Source organism: Helobdella robusta, assembly GCF_000326865.2.
Source record: "Helobdella robusta unplaced genomic scaffold HELROscaffold_6, whole genome shotgun sequence".
NCBI lineage: Eukaryota > Metazoa > Annelida > Clitellata > Rhynchobdellida > Glossiphoniidae > Helobdella > Helobdella robusta.
In genome coordinates, this window is record NW_008705330.1 from 5,685,222 (window position 1) to 5,710,992 (window position 25,771).

The window sequence follows — 25,771 nt, forward strand, 5'->3', positions numbered from 1 at the left end:
CGGTCGTGGTAATGATTACCACAACGGAAGTGAAAGAGGAAGTTTCAGAGGTGGTAGTTTCGGCAATGAAAAAGAGAGGTAGGCTGGTCTAAAGGCGAAATGAATTTGCTACTATACACCATGAGTGTTCTTAACAATTAGCTAGTTTAAAAAAAATTCAACTCTTTTATAATTAATTTTTAACTTACTTAAGAAAATTTCTACACAAATTGAAGATAATATTTCTACTAGGAATGATTTCATTTATAAATCGTGAATATAAATTATTTGGAAATTATTTAATTGCAAATGATTTTGTAATAATAATTTTTAATAATGTTGTGATGATATGGATTTTTAGGATGGTCAGCGGACATGACAAACGCAAAGTAATAAAGTGTTCATATTTTTTGAAAAAATTCCTTAAAAGTTTTTAAAGGCTTCATTAAAAATTCGATTTTTTTTATCATTTCTCATTTATTACTACCTCATCTGGTTCACCATCATAATCATTATCATCATCTTTCTCCTTCATCTTATCACCGTCATCCTCTTCATCCTCCTCTCCATCTTTATCATCATCATCATCTTCTTCGTCATCATCATCTTCTTCTTTATCATCATCTTCTTCTTCTTCTTCTTCATCTTCTTCTTCGTCATCATCATCCCCATCAGCTTTTTCTTTTTCATCTTCATCATCCTCTTATTCTTCATCATCTCCATCATCTTTTTCTTCTTCTTCTTCATCTTCGTCATCATCATCTTCTTCTTCATCATCACCATTATCATGAAGGTAAGCAGCAGACCTCAAATTCCAGAGCCTGCCCTAACCACCCTCCACCCGACTGACCGAAGGGACCGATATGATGGCCAATACGACAATTACTACGCATACGATAATGATGGTATGTACCTTAAATAACGACATAAAAAAATTGATATAGTTTTTGTTAAATAATAATTATAATACAATAATATAAGAGTTTTAAAATTTAGTAAACTCTCTGTAACTTTGAATATTAAAATGATCATTTATAGTAATATATTATTCAGTTTATGTTCCAAAGAATTATAAGATTGAGTATCAACTTTTTTCTGCCTTAAAAATATCGGCGAATTTAAGTTCGATACTCAGCTTTAAAGCAAAGCCAGTACTGAAAAAGTATCGCCGGTAAAATACTTGCGATTGCGATACATTGATATTAATAGCCCTTAAAGTGGTGCAATGTGATTGCTACAATACATTACGTAATATGATATAATCTCATAGGATGTGTTGTAATGATGATGCGTGAGGATGTATGTAACACAATGTGATGATGACGAAATGTGATGTAATATAGCACACTGATAGAATGTAATGTCATAATAGAATATCTCGTAATTGAAAACACCAACAACAAAAATTATTATAGAATCATTAACAAAAAAAAAACATCAATTCAAGATATGGAGCGTGTGGATGGCAACAACAACACTCCCAGACCTGACAGCATCACCCCAAGTAGTGATATAAAATATTACTATAGAAATAAAAGCAACAACAACAAAAATAATAACATCAAAAATATGAACCATAACATCGATGAAACAGTAAATGGTGATGAAGACGACGACGATGATGAAAGAAATGATGATGATGATGATGAGAGACATGGTGACGATGATGATGCTGATGATAAGGATAGAGAGGGAGTTACTGATAATGATTATTTCCAAAAATCTTCTCGGCTATCGAATGAGTACAACAGGCGGTATATGAAAAATAAATACCAAACAAATTTCAGCCATAGTAACATTCATAATAAGTATAATAATAATAACAATAATAATAATAACAACAATAATAATAGTAAAAGATATAGTAGGAAAAAGTTCCAACGCGATGATTCCGACGATTCAAACTACAACAATAATAATAATAATAATAATAATAATAACCTTGGCGACGACAATGCTGATGATGATGTAGAGGATTTTAATGACACCAATAACAACAATAACAAAAAAAAAAATAATAATGATAACAATAATAATAGTTACGAGAGAAGCCATAATGTTGGTGACATCATCCTCATCAATAACAACAATAACGACAACAACAGCAATAATAATAATCATAATAATATTAGCGAAAACAATCATAATAATGTGATTTATAGTCACACCAACAATTATGATATTAATAATAATAATAATAATAATAATAATAATAATACGTGTTACGAAGACGATGAAATGATAATTACTAGACTTTAATAACAATAAAAAAATTCAATTCAATATAGTTTAATCTAATTTTATTTATTGTGAACTGCCATTGTCTCTTGTTTTCCAAAGAAAGTTTCCTTAACACACACGCACACACACACACACGCAAACACACGTTTGTTGTAATGTTATATATACTGTATACACATAATTTATATGAATGCGTTTTTAGTGATCGGTATTATTGTAAAAGTTATTTTTGTATTTATTTTATTTCTGCGCATTTTAATTTTTTTCGTTACGTAATCACGGTTTGAACCTGTATGCGATACCTATGCATCTTGCCTTTCTATGATGATAAGAATTTTTTATTTAAATCATCTTCATAAAAATAACAAAATAATTGACTAAATAGTTTTAACCTAATTAATTAATTAAGTATAAGTCATGATTTGTTCATATATATGTAATTTTAATAGTTTATTAGATCGTTATGTTCAGAGCTGGATTTAGGGCAGGACAGTAACACTGGGTTTTTCCATAGACTAAGCAATAATCATGGACTCCCGCCTTTCTTGTCCAAGGGCCTCCATACCTAGTGTATAACCGGCCCTGGTTATAATTAATAATTGAAACAAATTGATTTATTTGAATGGCACCGAGCAAGATAACGTGATGAATCTTATTTTTTTGTTTAATTAATTTTTGGGTAGCTATCGAAAAATGTTAGTAAGCCAAGTATATAAAAATGAATTTTTTAACAAAATCTGATTTTTTTAAATATTTTGTTTTTTTTGATAAAATATTAAATTAATTTTTTTAAAGTATTTACGAATTTGGGCCTAATATCTGAAGAATGCTCAAAAGCAAAAAATTATAACTGCTCATCATTACCGCAGCTCATCATCGTACACCTGGAGAGGGCAAACTTTTTGTTGTGAGGGTCGCATTGACCTTTTGACCTTTGAAAGGCCGCATATGTACGTAAATAGCAAAAGTTTTCTACTCGGGGGAGAATTTTTTTAACATTTGTGGCTTTTTTTGGTCATAATGTCTGGCTGACGACGACCTTTTTTTGGCGAACGAGGCCTGGCGGGCCGCATAAATAAGCTTCGCGGGCCGCCGTAATTTGCCCACCCCATTCGTACACCAATCGTTTGAAAGATGATTGTGTAACTTATGGTCATGCATGTATTTATTAATTTAACAGCGTTTGTGCGAATGACTGAATTAAAACATTATTCATTCAATTTCTAAATATTATTTAAATTATTAACTACATTATCAATGGGACTGTAATAATCACAAAGAAAATAACGTGGAAATGGATTTTGCTGTGTCTTGTACGTACTCCGTTGGTTGAATCCAACGTTTTTGCCAAATGACAAATGTGGTGAAGGAAAATTGACTAATAGAAAAAGCTTAAAAAAAGAAAAAATTATCATTTCTCCATCACATATTACCATCTTCACTCATTTTATTCCTACATACTTCTACATGTTATTTAATGTTACCATCTTGGCTTAACTTATTTTGTACATACATCACAATTTTTTTAAGCTATGGTAGTTATTGATTTTGTATTTTACCTGGCGTTTTATATGATGCGCGAGAAATTTCTATATATTTTTAAGTTTTTCTTTTTCTCTTTCTTTTTCCTACTTTAACTTTCTTTTTCTCTCTCTTTCATTCTCTTTCTCTCTATCTCTCTCTATATATACATATATATTCTGTATATATGTATATATATATATAATATCCCCACTGAATAGGTGCCTTCCAAGACAGTTGTAATGGTATTGTTGCTTTGGAATCAATTTCAATGTGTTTGTGCGTGAGTGTGTGTGCGTGTTTGTTTGTATGTTTGCCTGATTGTATGTAATTTTTGCTCGTTTGCTTGTTTTTACTTGAAGACTGATAGATGGTCGTTTGTGTTGTGGCATTGCATTTTAAATGTTTTTATTGCTTGGTTGCACTTATCAACAGTACACTCACAAGTAGTCACATCTGCTTTCTCAACATTCCATAACTTGTTTTATTTTTTAATTAAATTAAATTAATTATCTAATTTAAATTAATAATAATAACTGCGGTGGACACGTTTCGTTACCTCATTTCAATTTCTATACCACCAAAACCTTATCTATTATTTCTTAATTAAGGTTTTTATAACACACCTAAAGAGACTTGTCAAGCACTTATTATTTAACATAATTTATTCAATAAAAAAAACTTAGGTAGCGGTCGACGAATTTTCAAAGATATTAATAATTTTTGATTTCTTAATTATCATTTTACCTATTTTTTTTATTTTCCAATTTCTGCAATATCTCGCACAAATTTTGAATGAATTAAATTTAATAAACGATGAAAATAAGAGTAGTAGATCGACTGAGTTTTTTTGTTGTTGTTGAGTTTTTGAAAAAATTAATTCAAAAAAGTTGACATAGTTTTATTTATTTATTCATTTGTTTATTCAATGAATTTCATTCTTTAGACTTTTTCTAACAAGTTCGTTCATTTATATCGTATTTCAACCATGCATAAATAGAAGATAAATGTTATAAAATCGAACCAGACAGATAAATAAATTAATTATAATGATCATTTTCCATTTTCTAAGTGTCATTCATAGCTAATGCAATATTTACTTAACTGCATAAAACATGATAATTGATAAATAGTAAGTATTTGAAGTAAATTTTAAGATAATTATTTACAAACACCAAGCATGTGACATCATGTACCAGATTCTCTATGCATTCAAACGCGGTCACTTCGTCATAAGACCAAACTTAGTTTGGTTAAAAATAGCGCAGTTGTAATTGTGCTGCAAATTTTCTATCAAGGAACAAATAAATTACTATTTTTTACCCTAATTTTCAAACATAATTTACTAATAAAGATTTATGCTTAACTTTAATCTTTCAAAAATCAGATTTTCAATAATTCGTTATCATCTGTAAAAAAAACATCTTTTATATATGTTTAATGAAAGAATCTTTAAATTAAAAGTTATGATACAAAACAAATCTTATAAAATGCCAATACTTTAATGTTTTTAAAAAGAACCAATTTTCCTAATTTTCAAACATAATTTACTAATAAAGATTTATGCTTAACTTTAATCTTTCAAAAATCAGATTTTCAATAATTTGTTATCATCTGTAAAAAAAACATCTTTTATATATGTTTAATGAAAGAATCTTTAAATTAAAAGTTATGATACAAAACAAATCTTATAAAATGCCAATACTTTAATGTTTTTAAAAAGAACCAATCTGATAAAATTCTTCAATGTTTTAAAATGTGTTTAAAAATTTTTAAATTGTAATAAAAACTTTCTGAGTTAAAATGCAATCCAATCCGCAGAAGATACGCACAACATGTTTGAGCTAACGAGCAACAGTCTACAATAAAATAAATGCATAGTTGCAAACATAACTTTAAATTTGATAAAAAATTCAATTAATTGTGGTGGTTTGTTGGTAACGCCTGGTTACTCAATACTTGTTAAAATTGCAGGAGTGACAGAATACTTTTGGACCGTCATTACTCTGAACTGAAATAACCTAACTGACTGTTCCAGAGATTTCTATGGGACGTCGTTAATTCATCACCAGAAATATCATTCCACAGTCGAGCAATGTTTGACAAATTTTTATTGGCAAAATCATTGTGTAATGAGATTAAAGAAAAATCGCTTTCCTCTGGCTCTGACTCGTCACTGATATGCATAACATCAATTGACTCGCTACTGTTTGATTTCTTTACATTTAAGAATTTTTCAACTGTTAGAGAAGTTTTGTCTTCAGTGATGCATTTTTCATTGTTGTCATCGTTCAACAGAGTTATCACTTCTTTCTCCATCTCTTCTGAAATCTTATCCGTTTTTGGGCACTTTTTACCTGGAGCGATTAGCTTATCCATAACGGAGCAAGGAAGTTTGAAGAAATACAAAAATCCGTCATTAGTGGTCACAACTAAGGAACTTTCAGCTATCAGACAGGCGTCCACACACTGACCAATGTCGACGCTACTTGCCAGACCGCCCATAAATGTTCCATTCTGGTCGAATATGGTGACGTTGAAGAAACTGTTGTTACTGCAGACAATCAACTCGTTGTTCAGACCGATTTTGATGAATGCTGGATAGTTGGTGGTCCCGAGTCCTCCTATCTTTCGTATGTACTGACCATCATATGAGTGCACCTTCGTTGTGCAAGTGTTAGTTTTTTTTAATTAGTTGTGATTATTACAAATAGATTGTTATAAGGATCATAAGCTGCATAATGTAATTAAGTATTAAAATTTAACGAAAACAAAACAATAATTACATGGATGCAGTGCTCAACGACATCACTTATGAATATTTTTCCTTGTTTGTTGACAGTTATCCTGCTCTCCCACATGACCTCTTCGACGTCAAAATAACTGATTAGCTTCCCGACTGCATTGTACGTGAGGACTTGATTTTTCTTGCGCGTCAACAACAGAAACTGACCTTTCGTGTCGATGCACATGTCCACGATTTTAGAGTCAATCTTGCACACAAAGGCATGACTCGGCTTTCCGATTGGCGAAAATACCTTTATCTTGTTTAGATCAAAAACATTTTCACCAAGTATTAAATTTCAATTTTAGAAAAATTTAGATTTTATTGACAGATCAACTAAACCATTAATTTGAAATAAGTTCAAATTTTTAATAAAATTTAAAAACGTTTGAGCAATAGTAACCATGAATGTGGGCTCATTACAAAACAATACGATGTTCTCCGTCAGAGGACAAGTTGAAATTCGAGCGGGCTTCTGAACCTTGTGATCAATCTCTCGCAGCCTCTTACCTTCTTTGCTGAAGAACTTCAGCTTCGGCTCAGTACTGTCTGCAACCACAATTTCGTCGTTCGAGCTGACACACAAAGTCAAGCACTTCTCAATTTTACATTCTTCACTCTCACAAATGTTGATTTTAAACAAAGGAAAAATTTGACAGCGATTCTCCGGAACAATGGAAAGTTTATAGGACTGAAAAAAATGTTTTCGGTTGCTTCAATTCACTTTATAGATTTTGAAATAATTATTAATTTAACAAATATATGGTCATTATTGTTAACTACTAACATAAATTAATTGGAATTTTAGTTAAACTCACTTCAACTGCTTTATATGATTTCGAAAAAGGCCTGTAGACTGGCTGATGTTTCACTTTCCCAATCTCATCTCTACAAAAAAGTGACATAAATGATTCTCCTCCTTCATTATCATAAAACACATCTTGCCATGGGAATAGAAACTTTACAGAAAACCATCCTGAACCTACTGTTATTTTAGAATCCAATTTTTGAGACAGTTCAGATTTTTGTAGTTCCGATTCTCCTGTTAATGATTTCGTTTCTTCAATCTGACTTTTATCTTTTTCTCTCAGAGGGGAAAAAATAGACGTCTTCCAATTCTTATCAAATGTAGACCCAACACAATTTTCGTTTTGAAGAAACACCATTTCAGGTTGAAAGAATTATTTGGCAGTTGAATGAAATTTTAATTTAGAAAACGCTCAACCAGCGGTGTTGAATAAAAATGAAAGTTGTATGTTTATATAGCAGAATTTTAAGCTCGTACAAACTTTTAACGTTTGTATAATTTATTTTGCATAAGTGTGGAGGTAATGTATTGAAAGTGCCAGTTTTTTGTAGTAGTATATATTCAATTAGGAATGTCTTTTCATTATTGTTTTGTATTGCCCAAGTCTAATGGAAAAATAAATTTAATATGTTACCAAATCCTATATCATATGTTATTTTATAAACATGCAACACAATTATAACACAAATCAAGAAAACTATAATGTTTTAATGTTCAATAATATAATAAGATTTGGCATTACATTACAATTTATAAATATCTATTTGTGATATTATAAGCAAATTATTTTATGATTAATTTATTAATTTATAAAATAAATATATATCAGCCATCTAAATCTGTCATATCGAAAAACCTCACAAATGAAATGTTCAGATTACTTAAATACAGTCAATTAAATAATCTCGAAAATTTTATCCGAATGATATACTTCTATTTTTTGTCAGAAATGTATTTCAAAAATGTTATTACATATTAGTGTCATATGGAATTTTAGGCTTGAAGTGTCCAATCGTCTTCTTACCATTTCCAACTTTACTGGAAGCAAAAGCTGCGTTAACACTAAACGTTCATTATATTTCACAATGAGAATTAAACGATGAAGAACGATTATTTAAAATGATTTTTTGTTTTGAGTAATTTATAAATAGATGACAGACTGGGCACTTGACCAGAACATTGACCTGAAGAGTTTGTAGCATCTATTTCCGATAACTCAAAGTCATGCTATTTGAGGAACTGTCTGTACCAACCTCAATAGATGTGCTACGACGTAACTTATCATGCATTTAATAAAATTTTTAATATGGAAAATATGATATGGCAAATCAATATAAATACCTTAATTTTTTAGACTAGCAACAACAGTATTTCTACACCGGACTCTTTGGCCACCTGAGCTCTGTAGTGTAATGTCATGAGAATTGAAATAGAGCACTAAACCCAAACGTTAACCTAATTAAGTCGTTAATTTTTTTACTTTTTACTTCATGCCTACCACCCAACCTCTGCTGTGGTGACGTTTTTAAGTGCCTGTTATGACGTGATCCAACTTTCATGCACGAATCATCATAATTGCATGATGATAAAAATGCTGTTTTGCTTTCAATAAAAGTTACAATGAAAAGAAAACGATAAAAAAGACAATAGCAGAGTAAAAGCAGGGCAATCTTGATATTTTTTTATTTTGTTACTTACTAGCTCAGCCAATGAATTATACATTTCATAGTTTATATAGTTCTGCTCAAATTGTTCAGTTAACTATATAGTTCAGTATGTTCAGCACTTTGTTTAGAAAGAATAAATGTCATGACTTAAAAGATAATAAATAAAATATAAATAACACTTAAGTCATCAGTGCTTTTTTGGTTATAATAAATAGATTACGACACACAATCACTCTATATGTACGTACAGGCCAATCTTAAGTTGTATAGCTCAATTCCTATGTCAAAATTTCGTGTAGTACCATTTTTAATTTAAAGGTAAACTTAGTCATGTTCAAGACTGAGTAATAACAACAATTCAATTGTTTTTATTTTTAAAATAAAATATGATAAAAATAATTTAATTTAATAATTTAATTAATTACCATTTAATTGCCGTTTAATTAATAAATGCAACTTATTTCGTAGGTGATCTATCTTTCTTTCTTGAATTCAATCATTTTCTAAATTAAAATTTGATTAAAAAATTTTAAATGTTTTTTATTTTAATTTAATTTTTAATTTATTTAATTTAGTTGAATAAATCAATAATATTATTATCCACACCATGTAGGAATTTATTGCTGATAAAAAAAACTGAAATGGCTTCCACTAAATTTAACAAAAGTGCAAACATGAAGCACCGGCTTACAAGACCAAATGCATCAGTAGCAAACAGCACCAGCCACATTGGACCCACACCAACGAAAGATGCAGTCATGCAGACCCTTCTGAAGCAGGCCAGAAAGTCAGGAGTTTTAAATTTGTCAAACAGGAGTCTTGGAGAAGGTAATGAAGTGCTTGCCATTATTAAATTAAAAATAAAATGAATGTATTGTGTTATTTCAGAACTGAAATAAAAATTAAATGTTTTGAAATTTTATTTTTTTATTTAAAGTTCTTAAAGTATTATAAACTTTGTTTCAGTTCCTAAATGTGTCTGGAACATTAACTTAGATATCCCAGAAGAAGGGAAGTCTATTTCGTTGGACAGCAAGTCAGATGACCGATGGTGGGAACAGGTGATTGTTTGGCTGTTTGGTTGGCTGGTTGGTTGGATGACTGGTTGGATGGCTGGTTGGATGGTTGGTTATTTGTTTTATTGGCTAATTAACTGGCTGGATAGTGGATTGATTTGTTAGCTGTTTGGTTTAGTAACTGATTAATTCATTGACTGACTGATTGGTAGGCTAAATAATTAATTCATGAAATAACTTTACATTGGTTAGCTACAAAGAGATTTTCAATATTCTCCATTATTTTAAACATTTCTATTGATCAGTTAATTTTATCATCATTCTTTAGCAATCATTTCATTTGCTGTCTTTAAAAACTCCCCCGTTATATAATAAAACCTGTTAAACTAAATTCTATAATTTTTATTCATCATTCAACATTTGGTAATTCAGTATCTATTTATTTATTTATTAATGTTATATTTTTTAATCAATTCAATATCCCACATTATAATAAATAATAATTACATTTTATAATATGATAATATTAATGAAATGATATCATAATATGATAACATTAATAAAATGATATCATAATATGATAATATTATTAAGATGATATCATAATAGGATAATATTAATAAAATGATATCATAATAGGATAATATTAATAAAATGATATCATATGATAATATCAATAAGATGATATCATTATAGGATAATATTAATAAAATGATATCATATGATAATATTAATAAGATGATATCATTATAGGATAATATTGATAAAATGATATCATAATATGATAATATTAATAAAATGATATCATAATAGGATAATATTAAAAAAATGATATCTTATTATGATAATATTAATAAAATTATATCGGTCAGAAAGTTCTTTTTTCAATAGGTCGACCTTACAAAATTGATTCTTGCCTCAAACTGTCTGAAAAGCATTTCAATTGATATATCATTGCTGCCTGCTTTAACTGTGCTAGATGTCAGTAGGGGAATTTTTATTTTATATTTGTGGACTTTTGTACTTATTAATTGAAATTTGTCATTTTAATTCAATTATGAATGATGAATATTTGTATTTCGATTAAATTTATTATTTTAGTTTATTTTTAAAGGGTGTAGTAGTAGTAGCAGCTGCAGCTAGTTGTAGTAAGATTAATGGTAGTAGTAGTAGTTGTTGTTGTAGTAATGGTGGTAGTAGTAGTAGTAGAATTAGTAGTAGTAGTAGTAGTAGTAGTAGTAGTAGTAGTAGTAGTAGTGGTAGTGGTAGTGGTAGTAGTTGTAGAAGTAGTAGTAGTAAGAGTAGTAGTTGTTGTTGTTGTTGTATGACTAGTGGTAGTAGTAGTTGTAGTGGTAGTAATAGTAGTAGTAGTTGTCTTTGTGGTTGTAAGACTAGTGGTAGTAGTAGTAGTTGTAGTAGCAGCAGTAATATTATTTTCAGATTCATGATAATGGCTTATCATCACTGCCTGACTCTCTTGCCACGTTAACATTACTGAACAGACTCAATATAAGGTTTCTTATACATCACACTTAACTATTTCTATTAACTTTATTATTTATCATGTGTGTGCGTGCGTGTGTTTGTCTGCGTGTGTGCGTGCGCGCGCGCGCGTGTGTGTGTGTAATGATACAATACCAATAGTTTTACTGATACATTCTTGATGATATAATTTACTATCTATGTATAATGATATACGTTTGATATTTGCTTGCATGTCACTATTTTATTGATAAATTTGTTAGACCTTGAATTTTTTTGGACTGATATAAAAGTTATTTTTTAGTAACTCGAAAGTTAATTAATCTTTTTTTTCTCATTAATATAAAATATTATTTTAAATGGTTTATTTTTTTCAGTCAGAATATGTTCAGTGAACTGCCAAAATGCGTGTACCAGCTGAAGAACTTGTGCAGTTTGCAGGCACAGCAGAATAAGATCAGTAGCATTGAGGATTCCATTGGCTATCTCATCAATTTAGAAGAACTAGTTCGTCTGTGTGCGTGTGTGTGTGCGTGTGTGAGTGTGTAAAATTTTTATTTATTTTTATATTCGTAGGATTTGTCATCCAATGAACTGACTGAGTTATCGGCGTGTGTCGACTACCTCACCAGACTTCTGAGGCTCAACTTAATGAAGAACAAGATTGCGACTCTGCCTTCTGAGATTGGCAGTTTGAAAAGTTGGCTTATACTCATTTATTTTTGTTTATTCATTCATTTGTTCGTTCGTTCGTCCGTTTATTTATTTAATAATATAATGAGTGATAATTTTTTTTAAATTAATTTTCAAAAAATCTCAACATAATGAAACACTGTAACAGATTTAAAGATCCTTGATGCCTCAGACAACAAGTTAGAGAGGCTGCCAGAGGCAGTGGGCATGTTGAATAAGCTAGAGATCCTCTACCTCCAGTTCAATCAGATCAATCAGTTTCCAGATCTTAAGGGATGCACTGTGTTGAAGGTTGGCTGCAACTGCTGCTGCTTTTTGATTGATTGTTGGTTGTGGTTGTTTTTTGTTCTTTTTTAGATATTTTTTGCTGAGGTAGTTCGTTGTTGTAGGCTCGTTAGTCCGGTCAGTAATTGCTTTGTACTTATTTGATAATTTCGTAAAGTTTTAATGCATCAAGCCAGTTGTTCAACAAATTATTTGAGTTAAATCGTATTGGAGTATGTTGAATGTCAGTTGATTACGTCCTACCTCGAGGAACTGGGTCTCTGGACGCTAAACGAAGATTGATTGATCAGTTGATTATCGTATGGATCATTGCAACAATATTATATATTTATTTTGTCAATTTCTTTTTTTAAAAGGAGCTACATTTAGGCAAGAACAGTCTGCAATCCCTTCCAGTGGATCGCCTTTCGTCGCTGGTCTCCCTCAAGATACTGGACCTGAAGGACAACCAACTCTCCAGCATTCCCGATGAGATCAGCTCCTTAGAGCATCTGGAAAGATTTGACGCCAGCAACAACAACCTGTCTACGTACGTTTGTTCATTCGATTGTTGGTTCATCGTGTTTACAAAATGTCCTTCATTCCTGATGTTTGCATTCATTCAGTGGCTACTTTTCTTAATTCATTCCTTTATTATTCCTAACGCTTATTCATTTCAAGTGCTTCTCCACCCGTCTTAAAAATTTATTACGTCCTCACTACTTTTTTCCTTCTGTACGTCCTCACTACTTTTTTTTACGTCCTCACTACTTTTCTTGTATCTTACGGCGATATTTTTCAATTTTTTGATAATTCTAACGTTAATATATTGCTGAACATTCAATAAATAAACAGAGTACCAAATACTTTGGGCCTGATGGTGAATTTGAAAGCTCTGTATTTAGATGGCAATCCTGTGAGGTCGATTAGGAGAGATATTCTTGTGGTTAGCGGGCTAGTTGGTTGGTTGGCTGGCTGGCTGGTTGGTTGGTTGATTGGTTGGTTGGCTAGTTGGTTGGTTGGTTGGTTAGTCAGTTGATTTGGCTGGTTGATTAATAGGTTAGGTTGGTTTGCTGGTTGGTTGGCTACCAACAATTGTGATAAATAACTAATGAAAATGGTTGGTTGAATGATTGAATGAATGACTGGTTGTATAGTTGAGTGATTAATTGAATATTTAAACATTTAATTGATTGAGACTTTTCTTGGATGATTGATTGCGAAAGATGTTGAACGATTGATTACATATTGGATGGATTGGTTTTTTATTTCCTTAATTGAAATTAATTGAATTTTTCTCTTGAATAAACACCATTTTCGCCGCACTAACCTCATCACTTAACGAAGAGAGGAACCGTGGAAATTAAGAAATTTTTGAAAAATCGTCTGGTGTCTGAACAATCAGTTACGTCATCAACAACGTCACCATCAACAAATGACAACAAAAATACAAACAAAAGCAACCCCAACAAAATTATTGACGGCCAGCCATCCTGTGACGATTTATTTGATGAATACATGGTCCTGAAGACGAAAATTTTGAACATTTTCGTAGTTCATACATTTCTTTATTCAATTTTTTTACCTAAATTCAAAGTTTCAAACTTATTTGAAACATTGATGGTTTAAATGGGGATTAATTCTTTTATTATATATACATATATATTTATATTTTGGATAAATTAATTTCCATTACACTTTAGTGAAAACAAATTAATGTTAAATTTTTCATTCTTCACAGAAATTAAACTCTTATCAATTAATTTTGAAGTGTTTTCAGTTGCTAAGTTAAGAAATCTATAAGAGATAGTGAAAGAAGAACATGAATCAGAGTGATTGAGGCTTTTCAAAATACACGACGATTCATATTTAGATGACTTACATGGTTTTGACTAAGTTGTAAAGAAAATTTTTTTAATTTCTGAACGAGTTGTTACCGTTAAGAAGATTGAGATATGTCCTTCATGTATTCAGAAATAAGAAACTTGTGGAAATTCCAGAAAGCTGCGTGGCGGGTGCAGTTAAGTGTGGCGTGACACAAGTTGACGCTTCCAAAAATAACTTTTCGGGATTTCCTCAAAAGTATCTCATTTTTTTCATCTTCAAGTTTATTTTTTATACTTAATTTATGTTGATTTTTTTTCTTTCTGAGTTGTTTTTTTTTCATTTTATGATAATTTTTATGGTGAAGAAGATGATGATTGTGGTGGTGGTGATGATGCCGACGACAATGGTGATTGTGGTGGTGATGGTGAAGAAGAAGATGATGATGATTGTGGTGGTGATGATGAAGGGGGAAAAATTAGAAAAATTGTGTTGGTAAAAATAATATTGAAAATGCATTTAACTATAATAATGACGGTTATGATGTGTTTATGTACTCGTTTATTGGATTATTAAATTAATAGTTTGTGTGTATTGTTAATATTATAGATTAATTAGTTAATTAATTAATAGAAAATTATATATTAATTAAATTAGTTTTTTCGTAAATTAAAAAAGTAATTAAAATCATTTGAAGATTAGCAGACTTGAGCAAGTCACTGAATGAGTTAGATTTGTGTTTCAATAAGATGACATCGGTTTGTGACACTCTTTGTCAGCTGGACAGATTGGTCTTCTTGAATTTTAGGTTCTTGTATTTTTGAAATTATTTTATTTTCAAATATTACGAATTCCATATATCACTCGTGTTAGGAAGGGATCTTCTTGCATTCGATCCTGATCCCTGCAACAACGGTGCCAGGTACTTTAACCATTTCACCAAGTTGTTATAATTCGATTAACAACTAGAAACATACAATACGTTCATGAGTCGTAAATTAATGTGTAGGACTTGATGGTTTGCCTGCAATTTATAGTGACTTTATTGTATTATTAGATTTTTTAGTTCTTAATTTTGGGTTCATTTTAGCTATTTGTTTTTTTTTTATTCGTTTTTCTGATCATTTAGTCATATTTTACACTAATATCATATTTATTTACTTGATTATAGATTTAGAAATTTTAAAAATCAATGTTTTATTTTTTCTTTCATGAAAAAACTTGCAGCAGTAACCAACTGACCAGCCTGCCAGGTAGTCTAAAGAACTTGCTTCATTTGAGAGAGATCAACTTAAATATGAACAGGTTTCCACCCATCCATCTATCTATTCATCCATTCATTCATTTTTATCTATCCATTCGTTCATTCATTTATTCATCCAACCATCTATCTGTCCATCCATTCTATTCACATTTTTATTTATTTATCCATCAATCTATTCACTCACCCATCCATCCATCCACCTACTCATTTTTTTTTTCGTCTGTCCGTCTCTCTATTAAAAATAATTTAATTATATTTATTACCCAAGAAAATAATAATAATTAAAACCAAACCACTAATTTCAGATTCACAGTTTTTCCCGCCTGTCTTTATAACGTCAAGAGCATAGAAATAATAATGCTGAGTGATAATAAGATCGAAAAAATACAAGTGGAGGATGGTTTGATATCTTTGCCTAGGTTATCAGTTCTCGACTTGCAGAATAATAACATCAGTAGTGTTCCACCTACGCTTGGCAATTGTACACAACTCAGGTCGGAAAAAAATTTTGGTTTTTCCTTACTTATTTATGTTCTTTTTATATTACTTTATATTATGTCATAATATTGTCTAAATATTATTTTCAAAGTTTTATTTCGCCATGTGTTTCCATTCCAATGAAAAGTTCATTCACTTGTTCACAATTTTTTTCTTAAGTTTCATTTAAAATATTTAAAATGGTAGTAATTTTTTTATAAACGATGGTTTCAAAAATATACATAGATGGTTTATACCACCAATGAACCAGCCATCCAACAAAAATATACATAGATGGTTTATACCACCAATGAACCAGCCATCCAATCAAACATTCAATCATTCGACCAATCACGTTCTCTCAGGTCTCTCAAACTTGAAGGCAACAGTTTCCGCAATCCAAATGCATCTACACTCGCCAAGGGCACTGCAGTACTCCTGGAATACCTTAGAAATCGCATACCCACATGATTTTTTTGCTTAAATTTTTGTATTTACCATTCAAAATGAATTTATCTTTTCTTTAATAATATATAAACCGTTCATTTGTATTATCATTATTATGTGTTATTTTATTATTTGTATTATCTAAATACTGAAACAGAGCTTGTAATAGGATACCTACGAATTGGGAAAAAAAGAAAGACATATTTTGTAAATGCACGTCGTTTATCAACGTTATACAAATTTCTGATTAAACTTGGACACCTATTTTATATTATTTGTTTCACAATTTATAGTCACGATATTTTTGGTTTTCAATCGGGCCTTACATTTTTGCGCTAAAAAGAGTAAAAATATAAATGTTGATGTGTAAATTTTTTCAACTTATATTAGCAAGAAGGATTTTTAGTATTTGGCATACAATGATGTTTACGTTTGGTTACCCAAATGCGAAATGTATCAGAAAACAAGTAAATGTGATGATTTTCCAGGTAGCAAATTAACAGTGTCACCTTTAAAATAGGCTACTTACTGTTCGGTTACATCATTTCATGATGGCAGGCACGTTGTCCTGCTTCTTTGGTTTTCGTAGTTACTAATTTCACTAAATTTTTCATTACATTACCTATAATAAATTAATATAAAATGATAAAAGTAACGTTTTCCGTTATTTTAGTTAAGAGAAACTTTTCATGGAAGGAGCACACAGGCCTATTAGTCTAACTGGAAAGAAGTTATTTAGTTATATATATATATATGTATGCATGGTTATATTTGGTAATGGATATATATGGTTATATCCATGGTATGACAACCAGTTTTATTTTAGGTGCATGTTGCGCCTTGCTTCTGCGATCTCTTGCTATGCAGAATTCAACGATGTCTTCGGTGAATATCGTATAATCTTCCGTAAGGTCCCTCTCGCCAAATGGAATTTTTATGAGACCAGAATCAGTCTCATACTGAATTTTATAGGGCAAAGCGTGGTTCATTTTTTTGAATAACATTCCACATAAAATATTTGCAAATATTTATATTAATAATATTTTAAAAATATTTTCACGCGAGCTACGTACGAACACGTTTCATCATTAATTTTAAACTCGATCATTTTTACTCAGTTTCTCATCAACCAGCATCTTCAGACGCTTCAAATCGTTTGATGAGCTGCTTGACTTCAATTCTGGGCAGTTGCATAGCTTCCTCATGTCGATTGCCTGATTGTTCAATAATAATAATAACAATAATAATATCTGCATAGCGCTCCGGTTACATTTTTCAATATATAGGCTATATATATATATATATATATATATATGATTTATATAAGCTTATGAAGTTATATATATATATATATATGCTTTATACGTGCTTTATATAATTATATATGCAGTATATGATATATATATATATATGTTTTATATATGTTTGCATGAGCCTTCTATGTATAAGGTAATATAAGCATCCATATGTGATATTATATATATATATATATATATATATATATATATATATATATATATACTTAACATATACTTAGGTATGCTAAATTAACAAACAAAGCAAGCAAACAAACACACAGACAAAGAAACAAACAAACATCTTGCATGAGGTTGTCCAACTTGTCTGATCGTTCCTCGAAATTCGGATGGGTGGAAAGCAATGCAGGCAGATCATTCGCATTGCCATCTCCATTCAACTGCTCCAACAACGACCATTTCTGCCATATCAAACTCGCCTCTCTCACATCAAAACAAGCCTGGTGATCACGATGGCGTAGACAATGATCTGCTAATTAAGTGATCTTCTAATTGGGTGATCTTGTAATTGTAACCAAGTTTTGCTTAATTGTGAATTGTTAACCTTACGGTATCTATATAACAAATGAAGAGTTTTTTTTTAATGTAAATGTAAATTTTGTAATGAAGAAATAAAATTTACATTCAGACCGAATGATCAGATGAAAAATATGTACAAAATCAAATTAATGTAGATTTGTTGAAAAGATGAACAAATGAATGAACGAATGGACAAATGAACTAGTGAATGATTGAAAGGACAAATGAACTAGTGAATGAATGAATGGACAAATATACTAGTGAATGAATGAACAAATGAATGAATGAATGAAAAAATGAAAGGACGGTGAAATGATAACCTTGGCGACGAGTCTGAGACCCACCTCGTCAGCTTCCAACTCGAGTTTCCTGCTGTACGGTAGATGGAGCATGATCTGTGACGATGGTGATAATTCAATTGATCATTTAATCAATCATTCAACTCAACAACTAATCATTTCACCAATCACTTCACCAATCACTTCACCAATCTATCCAAAAAACGAACAAAAGTACCAACATTGAGGACTTTATCATAGAACCACTGCGTAACCATGGCCAGACCATCCCCAGGCATAATCGCCCATATCATAGCCATCGAGATGATGATTAATACATCTAGCAGACTACTGAAGCTCACTTGTTCTGCCTGTTGTTGTTCGTTGTGGTAAGATAATGTGATTATGTAGATGGTGAAGATGAGTAGAAATGATGAAAATGGTAAGATATGATGACGTCAAATGGCATATCATGATTGATGAGTTAGCTCTGACAGTAAGTGTCAAGCCTTGCGTCATTGTTATTGTGTAATAACCTGGTTCGAACACCATGTCAGAAACTGAAAGACTGTCAAATGCAGTTTCATGCTATAAAGAATGATAATACAACAGGAACATACAACAAAAAACACACAACAAACAAACACACATCAAACAGACAAACATACAAAACATATAAACAAAACAATACAAACCCCGTGATTAAGAACAGCATGTGCTATTTCGTGACCAAGAATGAATGCAAGTTCGTCATCATTGGATATGTGCTTCATCAAACCAGTGAAGACAAATATGTGACCAGACTGTGGATGTGGATTGTGCAGGCAAATTGAGTTAATAGAATTTTAGTCACAATGAAACTATAAAACAACATCCCTCAAGTATAACACATGACATATGTTAACATTGTAAAGTTTAAAATGCACAAAACAAGGATAACAAAAATTCACAGGTAGGACGAAAGCATTGCTTGTGTCATTGTTGACGACGCAGATGGTCCAATGCTGTGTCCTCAACTTGTCCAGGTCCCCATTGCTGTCAATCAACCTCTGCACAATCAGCTGAATCTTCCTGTAGAGTGGGTGATTGGCTGGTACTATGTTCTCTTTCAACTGCTCTATTTGCTTACAAGAATTAATAATCAATTAATTAATTGATTAAATGATCAATCAATTAATTACCTTAATTGGAAATTATTTACAACTATTTTGTACTAATTTAACAAACAATTTTTGTCCAACTAAACCAACAAAATCAAAAATTCACTCTCTAAAACTTTTAATCCAAGATTTATTAACCATATAAAAAAATATTAAATTCTTGAACAAGTAGTAATAGACAAGAAGTTGTTGTTTCCAACAGATTAACTTGTTCTGAGCAATTCATAATCTCACTATATGTAATGTAAACTACAATATAAATGAATTAATCCTTAACAAAAAATTAAAAAATTTACATAAAAAAGACTAAAAGACAGTGTAATGTGAATAAATACTTTTCAACATACAACTTTCAATTCAAATTCAGACAACTTCATCATCTGATCATCTGAAATACCAATGAATCTTTTCCTGTTCGTGATGGGGGTCGTTTGAAGATGGGTGTAGTAAAAAATTCCCTCCCCAATCACAAGCACCCCAAAAGGTATTACTAGGTATTTATAGTTTTTAAAGAATTTGTTCTTGTAGTGAAGTTTTTGTTCCGGGGTCAATCGTCTCCACCAGATTCTAAAATACCTATTTAAAAATAGTTAGTAGACTTTAGTTTTGTATATTAATTTAGAAAATAATTGTGAATTTATATTTTATAACAAATGAGTGATTAAAATTTAAATTAAGATAATTAATAATAATTTAAATTTTAAAATAACCTTCCACTAAACATGGAAACAAATTTGGACAGTGGTTTGACAAGCATCAAAATGATTGGATTGATGTATCTTCTCGGTGTTGTATGGAACAATCTTGCTGATCTGCTGATAATATTGGTGTTGTTGATGTTGTTGGTGGTGGTCTTATTTTTAACAGCATAGTTAATGGTGGTGCAGTTGTAATTATAAAATATTCTGTTTGATGGCCTCTGTCCTGTTGTGGATAAATTGGAAACAGCAAAACAATTTTTCGGTTTCGATAAAAACATTGATGGCTCTCTTCCCAACATAGCAACAGCAATGTTGCTGAATTTGGGTTTGAGAGCAGTCATTAGTTTCAAGGCAAACATTATTACGAATTAATTACAATTATATATTATATTGTATAAATTTTAAATAAAGCATTTACGTTATTGATATAAACTAAAATTAATAAAAAGTTTTCCGATAAAATTAAATTTTTATGTTTAAATTTTAACTCAACTCATGTGTGCGGAGATTTATTTGCGAATAATGTTGAAAGGAAACTTTAGTACGATTGTTTTTACATATATGGATTGTATATTAATACAAATATTTGCATGAAAAAAAGAAATTTAATTTAAAAAATTATTTAAATAATTAAAATTTTTATTTTTGAAATAAAAATTAAAAAAATTGAGATAGAAATAATTTCTAAAAAACGGTTTAAAGTTTATTTGATAATTTAATACATTTCCAGTTAACGGCTTGAGAGACGGCATTTTTGAATTTTACAAAAACAGACAAACGGCAGACTAAATTGTTCTAAAATTTAATTATCCAAAATTATTTAAATAGAAAACTAAATTATTTCAATGTTTAATAATTTATAATTATAAACATTTACGATGAAGAAATTATTCAAGAAACATTTATATAAGGTAAGAATTTTCGATAAAACCAGATTCATTTTTTTCCTAGCTGTTGTAAAAATGTAAAGTTTGTAGTGGTTTTTAAAAATATACAATTGCAACAAAATTGTATTCACCCATTTGATTTTAATTTTTAAACATGACCCATCTGCCGTGATACACCAAATTTAGGATTAGGAAATTAGGGCATCTAAAGACGGATCTCCGGTTTTACCTGAATATTAATTCATATTAAAAATATTTAGTTTTTCAGTTACACAAAAGTTGTTCCACAATGATAGAATTATATTTTATAGAGATTTATAAATTTCTCCCCAATTTATTTTAGATTATCAACGAGACGGGTGTTGATGTGACGCCCAGACCTCTGACGTCATGGTTCACTGATTCTCCGATGGAGGATTTCGAAGTTCTCTTAAAGAGCTTTTTTTATTTTTTTCGAAACTCTTCTAGTTATTATAATAATATGATATAAGATAAATTATATTCGTCTACCATTTAAGATTTAACTAGTAGGAGTAATCTTCATTAAAGTATCAACTATTTTTATAATTGTTATTTATAAACATTTTTCAAATTCGCTTTATTCAAATATTATGTACCTGAATACTATTGATTTAATTTATTACTTAATACAGGGGTGGGCAAACTACGACCCGCGGGCCGCATGCTGCCCGCCAAGCTATTGAGTGGGGCCCGCGAGGCTTTGTTTGCCAAAAAATGGAGCCACAAATCTTATAAAATTTGCCCCTGAATCAAAAAAATTTGCTATTTAAGTACACATGCGGCCCTTACAAGGGTAAAATAGTTATCAATGCGGCCCTCACAGCAAAAGTTTACCCACCCTTGATTTAATATATTTATTTTATTATATCAATTCTCAAAATAATATATTTTTATAATTTTTTGGAAAATTAGCAATTTTTGCCAACTGTAGTGGTTGAAGGAAGGCGCTCAAAGTTAAAAATTAATTAATTATTTAATTAATTAGTCATTTATTTAATTGGTTTATTTATTTATTTGTTCGTTCATTCATTCATGCGTAAGTTTAAAAAAATATCTTTTAACATCTATCTTGTTTCATGCAACAATTATTATTAATTTAATTAACAATGAATCTCGTTGTTTTGAGATTACCATTTTATAAAGAAAAAATAATTCATGCTATCTATTGCGAATTTACAAAACAACTTATTGAAAAATTAATGTTTGGTGTTACCTCACAAATACTTTTTGATCAGAAAACTTATCGGCAAGGCAGCGCTGAAAAGTTCATTTTCACAAAAAGGATCCGATGCATCTGGTACCTACATATTCAATGCTCTTTAAAAGATATTCTTCGCAAATTTTTTTGTAAAAAAATATCCACTATTTAAACACCTTTTAATTTCTGTCTAAATGATATGATGAATGAATTTCATATACTTATGATGCTTCGATGAGTTAGTGTGATAAAAATTTATTTTACATGGGACGTATTTTTGCATGCTTTCATGGGTGCACTGTATACTTAGAGTGCTATATAAATACGTTGTTATTGTATGTATGTATGTATGTATGTATTTCTATTAAATTACTCATTAATTACTTGCTAATTAAATTACATAAATTTAATCAAATCCAACTTTTGATTTGATCATTACTCATTATGTGTACCTACTAATTAATAAAGGTAAGACATTTCAATCCAACTTAAATAATTTAGAGGACTCCGAGTGTGAAATAGATAGGTACACGCCGAGGCATTACATCAAACGTCACGATGATTACGAACATGTCGAAATAATATTAAGTGATGAAGGTTCGTTGATTTACACTATCTATGTCATGCCAATACCAATCACAATCTTACAGGATTATTAACTTTTTCATCTGTGTTGTCTTCTACTGTGTTACTAATAGTAATGCTAATTACAATTATAATGATACTAAGAATACTAATAATGATACTAATTACAATGCTAATGATACTCAAAATGATATAGATGGTGATATGATATATGTTTAATTGTAGGTACGATATGCCTATTTGAGCTGGCCGATGTGATCGTGATGAAAGACTCTGAGGAACTTCTGTCCGTTATGCAAAGGAATAAGAATTATCAAGAAGTTCGTTCAGTGATGTCGGTGCTGTTTGCGGAAGTCATGCGATTTATATAGCGCTTTCCAGCATTCAACAAACGCAATTTACGGATATAGTATACGGTAGGACGCGGAAGTATCTGTAGTCGAACGTGATCAATACAGCGCAAGACTTTGGCAGTCTTTCGCTACATTATTTGGCGGATCAAATATTTATTCAATTATAACTTCTTTTTTGGTAATTTAAGTTTGTCAAATTTCAAATCGAAGAGATTAAAATAATTCAGTGACATAGTTCAAAGGAAATGATTAATTTAATTAAATTCCATTACTTGGCCACATTCAATTTGTTTGTTTCATTTAGTTGCTGAGAGGCAAGTTTGGTAGCGAGAAGTACCTGGAGAAAGGAACGATTACGTTGCACGCCACCCGCAAGACTAAAGATCTGCAGACCGATAAGATTGTCGTCAAGGTTGTCTTCTTCATTAATTCTTTCAATCATTTTTTAATTCACTCATTCTTTCATTCGTTCGTTCATTCGTTCGTTCCTTGGTTGGTTTGTTGGTTGGGGTTTGGATAGTTGGTTGAGGTCGAATGGCAGACCGACCAACTGGCTGACTGACTGATTGATTGAATTTTTTGTTCGTATAATTGATAAACAATGCGACAAGTGAATAATCAAATGAATGAGAGAGAGATGGTTGCTGAAGAATAATCAATCAGTCAGTCAATTTAAATATTAACTTGAAAAAAAAACAAACGCAATTAAATAATTAGGAAGAAGTAAATTAATGAATTAATTATCAATAAACAAATAAATGATTTATTGAAGGAATAATAATATTATTTTTTTTTTCTATAAATTTTTTTCAAAGGATAAAACCTGCCAGGTTTCATACTTTGACTTTTACATAACGGATGACAAAGTACAAAGTAAACAATAAATAATAATAATTATTAATAAAAATTATTTAAAGGTTAAAGGTCAATCTCTCTCTCCTTCTCTCTCCTTCTCTCTCTTTCTCTCTCTCTCTCTCTCTCTCTCTCTCTCTCTCTCTCTCTCTCTCTCTCTCTCTCTCTCTCTCTCTTATGCCCTTACTTTGTAGGTTCCAACGACAAACACACATTCTTCATCACACACACACATACACACACATTGCGTACGATAGGCTGGGATTTTTTTGCTTTCGAATCCAGTGAATCCTATCAATACAACAGCTGGACCAGGCGCCTTTAACCATTATGCCATCGCGTCGCCCAAATTAATATTATTATTGTTATTGTTATGTTCATCACAGTCATAACTTCCCACACCCACCCACGCAGATAGGATGCTGTCATTGTTCTCGTCTGCCCCCAAAAAATTTAACACGCAAACTTGTAAGTTTACTATTTGGTGTTTTTTTTTGTTTTTCCGACCTAATATGACGTCATCGTAATAACTGTATCATTTTCGTCTTCATCGTCACTTTTGTCGTCATCGTCATCGCACTCAGGTGAGTACGATATTGTCGAAGTAATTCAGCACGGGCCGAAGCTATCTGAACAAACTAATACAACTGATTCTGATCTGAATGTTTGTCCAAGATGATGATGACGATGGTGATAACGATGATGATGATGATGATGATGTTGCTGATGATTATGATAACATTTTTGTTGTTGTTTATGATGATGATGATGGCATTGTTGTTACTGATGATGAGGATAATGATTTTTAATGATTATCATTTTACTATAATTTTATGATAGATGGTTTGAAATGGTAATAATGACGTGAAGTTGGTTAATGGTTTTATAACCTTATCACCAATAAACTTCTACATTGCTATCACCATCACCATCTTGACCGTCATCATCATTGTGATCACCATCGTCGTCGTTCTTATCATTTTCGTGCTTACAATCATCATCCTAAACATCATTTTAATCGTCAAAGTTATTAATATGATGATTCTGGTTGTCATTGTCATCAACGTCATCATCAACGTCATCAGAGTGCCAGTTTGTTGGATCTAGCGGTCATATTAGAACGCATCCTGCAGTTCAACCAGTACTACATTCCATTGTTCCTCTACAAAAGAGAGCAATTGAATCTTGAAGGTTCTATGCGTTTATTCGTTTGTATATATATATACAATTTATATGTGTCTGTGTTTATGTGTTTGTGTGGGTATTTATGGATTTCAATGAATTTTTTCTTTTCTTTTTAGAATGGGACCAACATTTGCTGTCGAACATTAATCGAGAGAGTGACCCAATTTCGTTAATTGGGTCAACCAGTAAGATTGAGTTATCGATCCCTGTGCCACACTTCAAGGACCAGCCGTTCTTCATCAGCAATA

General features: G+C 30.8%; 3 protein-coding genes across 3 annotated transcripts; 1 reads left to right on the forward strand and 2 right to left on the reverse strand.

The window, feature by feature from the left end:
* Positions 1-5,742: 5,742 nt before the first annotated feature.
* On the reverse strand, positions 5,743-7,808 carry HELRODRAFT_189478 (hypothetical protein; the record flags this gene model as incomplete). Its single annotated transcript, XM_009029465.1, has 4 exons — positions 7,345-7,808; positions 6,930-7,217; positions 6,528-6,785; positions 5,743-6,402 (listed from the first exon to the last, which is right to left on the reverse strand). Exons 1-4 carry the CDS (start codon positions 7,690-7,692, stop codon positions 5,743-5,745), a joined length of 1,554 nt encoding a protein of 517 aa, XP_009027713.1. The 5' UTR covers positions 7,693-7,808.
* Positions 7,809-9,323: 1,515 nt separating this feature from the next.
* Positions 9,324-16,815, forward strand: HELRODRAFT_107921 (hypothetical protein). The gene is made up of 18 exons (XM_009029466.1): positions 9,324-9,426; positions 9,453-9,469; positions 9,615-9,829; positions 9,968-10,062; positions 10,909-10,998; positions 11,458-11,531; positions 11,877-12,006; positions 12,076-12,199; positions 12,341-12,483; positions 12,834-13,006; positions 13,312-13,402; positions 13,804-13,877; positions 14,160-14,226; positions 14,438-14,538; positions 14,978-15,088; positions 15,508-15,585; positions 15,850-16,038; positions 16,387-16,815. Exons 3-18 carry the CDS (start codon positions 9,643-9,645, stop codon positions 16,490-16,492), a joined length of 1,833 nt encoding a protein of 610 aa, XP_009027714.1. The 5' UTR covers positions 9,324-9,426; positions 9,453-9,469; positions 9,615-9,642; the 3' UTR covers positions 16,493-16,815.
* Positions 16,816-17,451: 636 nt separating this feature from the next.
* HELRODRAFT_95830 (hypothetical protein) lies at positions 17,452-20,859 on the reverse strand. The gene is made up of 9 exons (XM_009029467.1): positions 20,452-20,859; positions 20,089-20,317; positions 19,532-19,705; positions 19,277-19,384; positions 18,824-18,952; positions 18,624-18,698; positions 18,066-18,224; positions 17,519-17,682; positions 17,452-17,488 (listed from the first exon to the last, which is right to left on the reverse strand). The coding sequence occupies exons 1-8, from the start codon at positions 20,799-20,801 to the stop codon at positions 17,563-17,565; spliced, it is 1,344 nt and encodes a 447-aa protein (XP_009027715.1). The 5' UTR covers positions 20,802-20,859; the 3' UTR covers positions 17,452-17,488; positions 17,519-17,562.
* Positions 20,860-25,771: the final 4,912 nt, after the last annotated feature.

Bases quoted from the DNA above. Each gene is read 5' to 3' on its own strand.
- HELRODRAFT_107921 (XM_009029466.1), top strand. From the start codon at position 9,643: ATGGCTTCCACTAAATTTAACAAAAGTGCAAACATGAAGCACCGGCTT. The intron at 12,200-12,340 runs GTTGGCTTATAC...ACACTGTAACAG, and splicing joins TGAGATTGGCAGTTTGAAAA to ATTTAAAGATCCTTGATGCC. The intron at 13,403-13,803 runs GTTAGCGGGCTA...CACTTAACGAAG, and splicing joins TTAGGAGAGATATTCTTGTG to AGAGGAACCGTGGAAATTAA.
- HELRODRAFT_95830 (XM_009029467.1), bottom strand. From the start codon at position 20,801: ATGTTTGCCTTGAAACTAATGACTGCTCTCAAACCCAAATTCAGCAAC. The intron at 19,706-20,088 runs GTATGTTGAAAA...AATTCTTGTAAG, and splicing joins CTGAATTTGAATTGAAAGTT to CAAATAGAGCAGTTGAAAGA. The intron at 18,953-19,276 runs GTTTGTATTGTT...GAACAACAACAG, and splicing joins ATGCTGTTCTTAATCACGGG to GCAGAACAAGTGAGCTTCAG.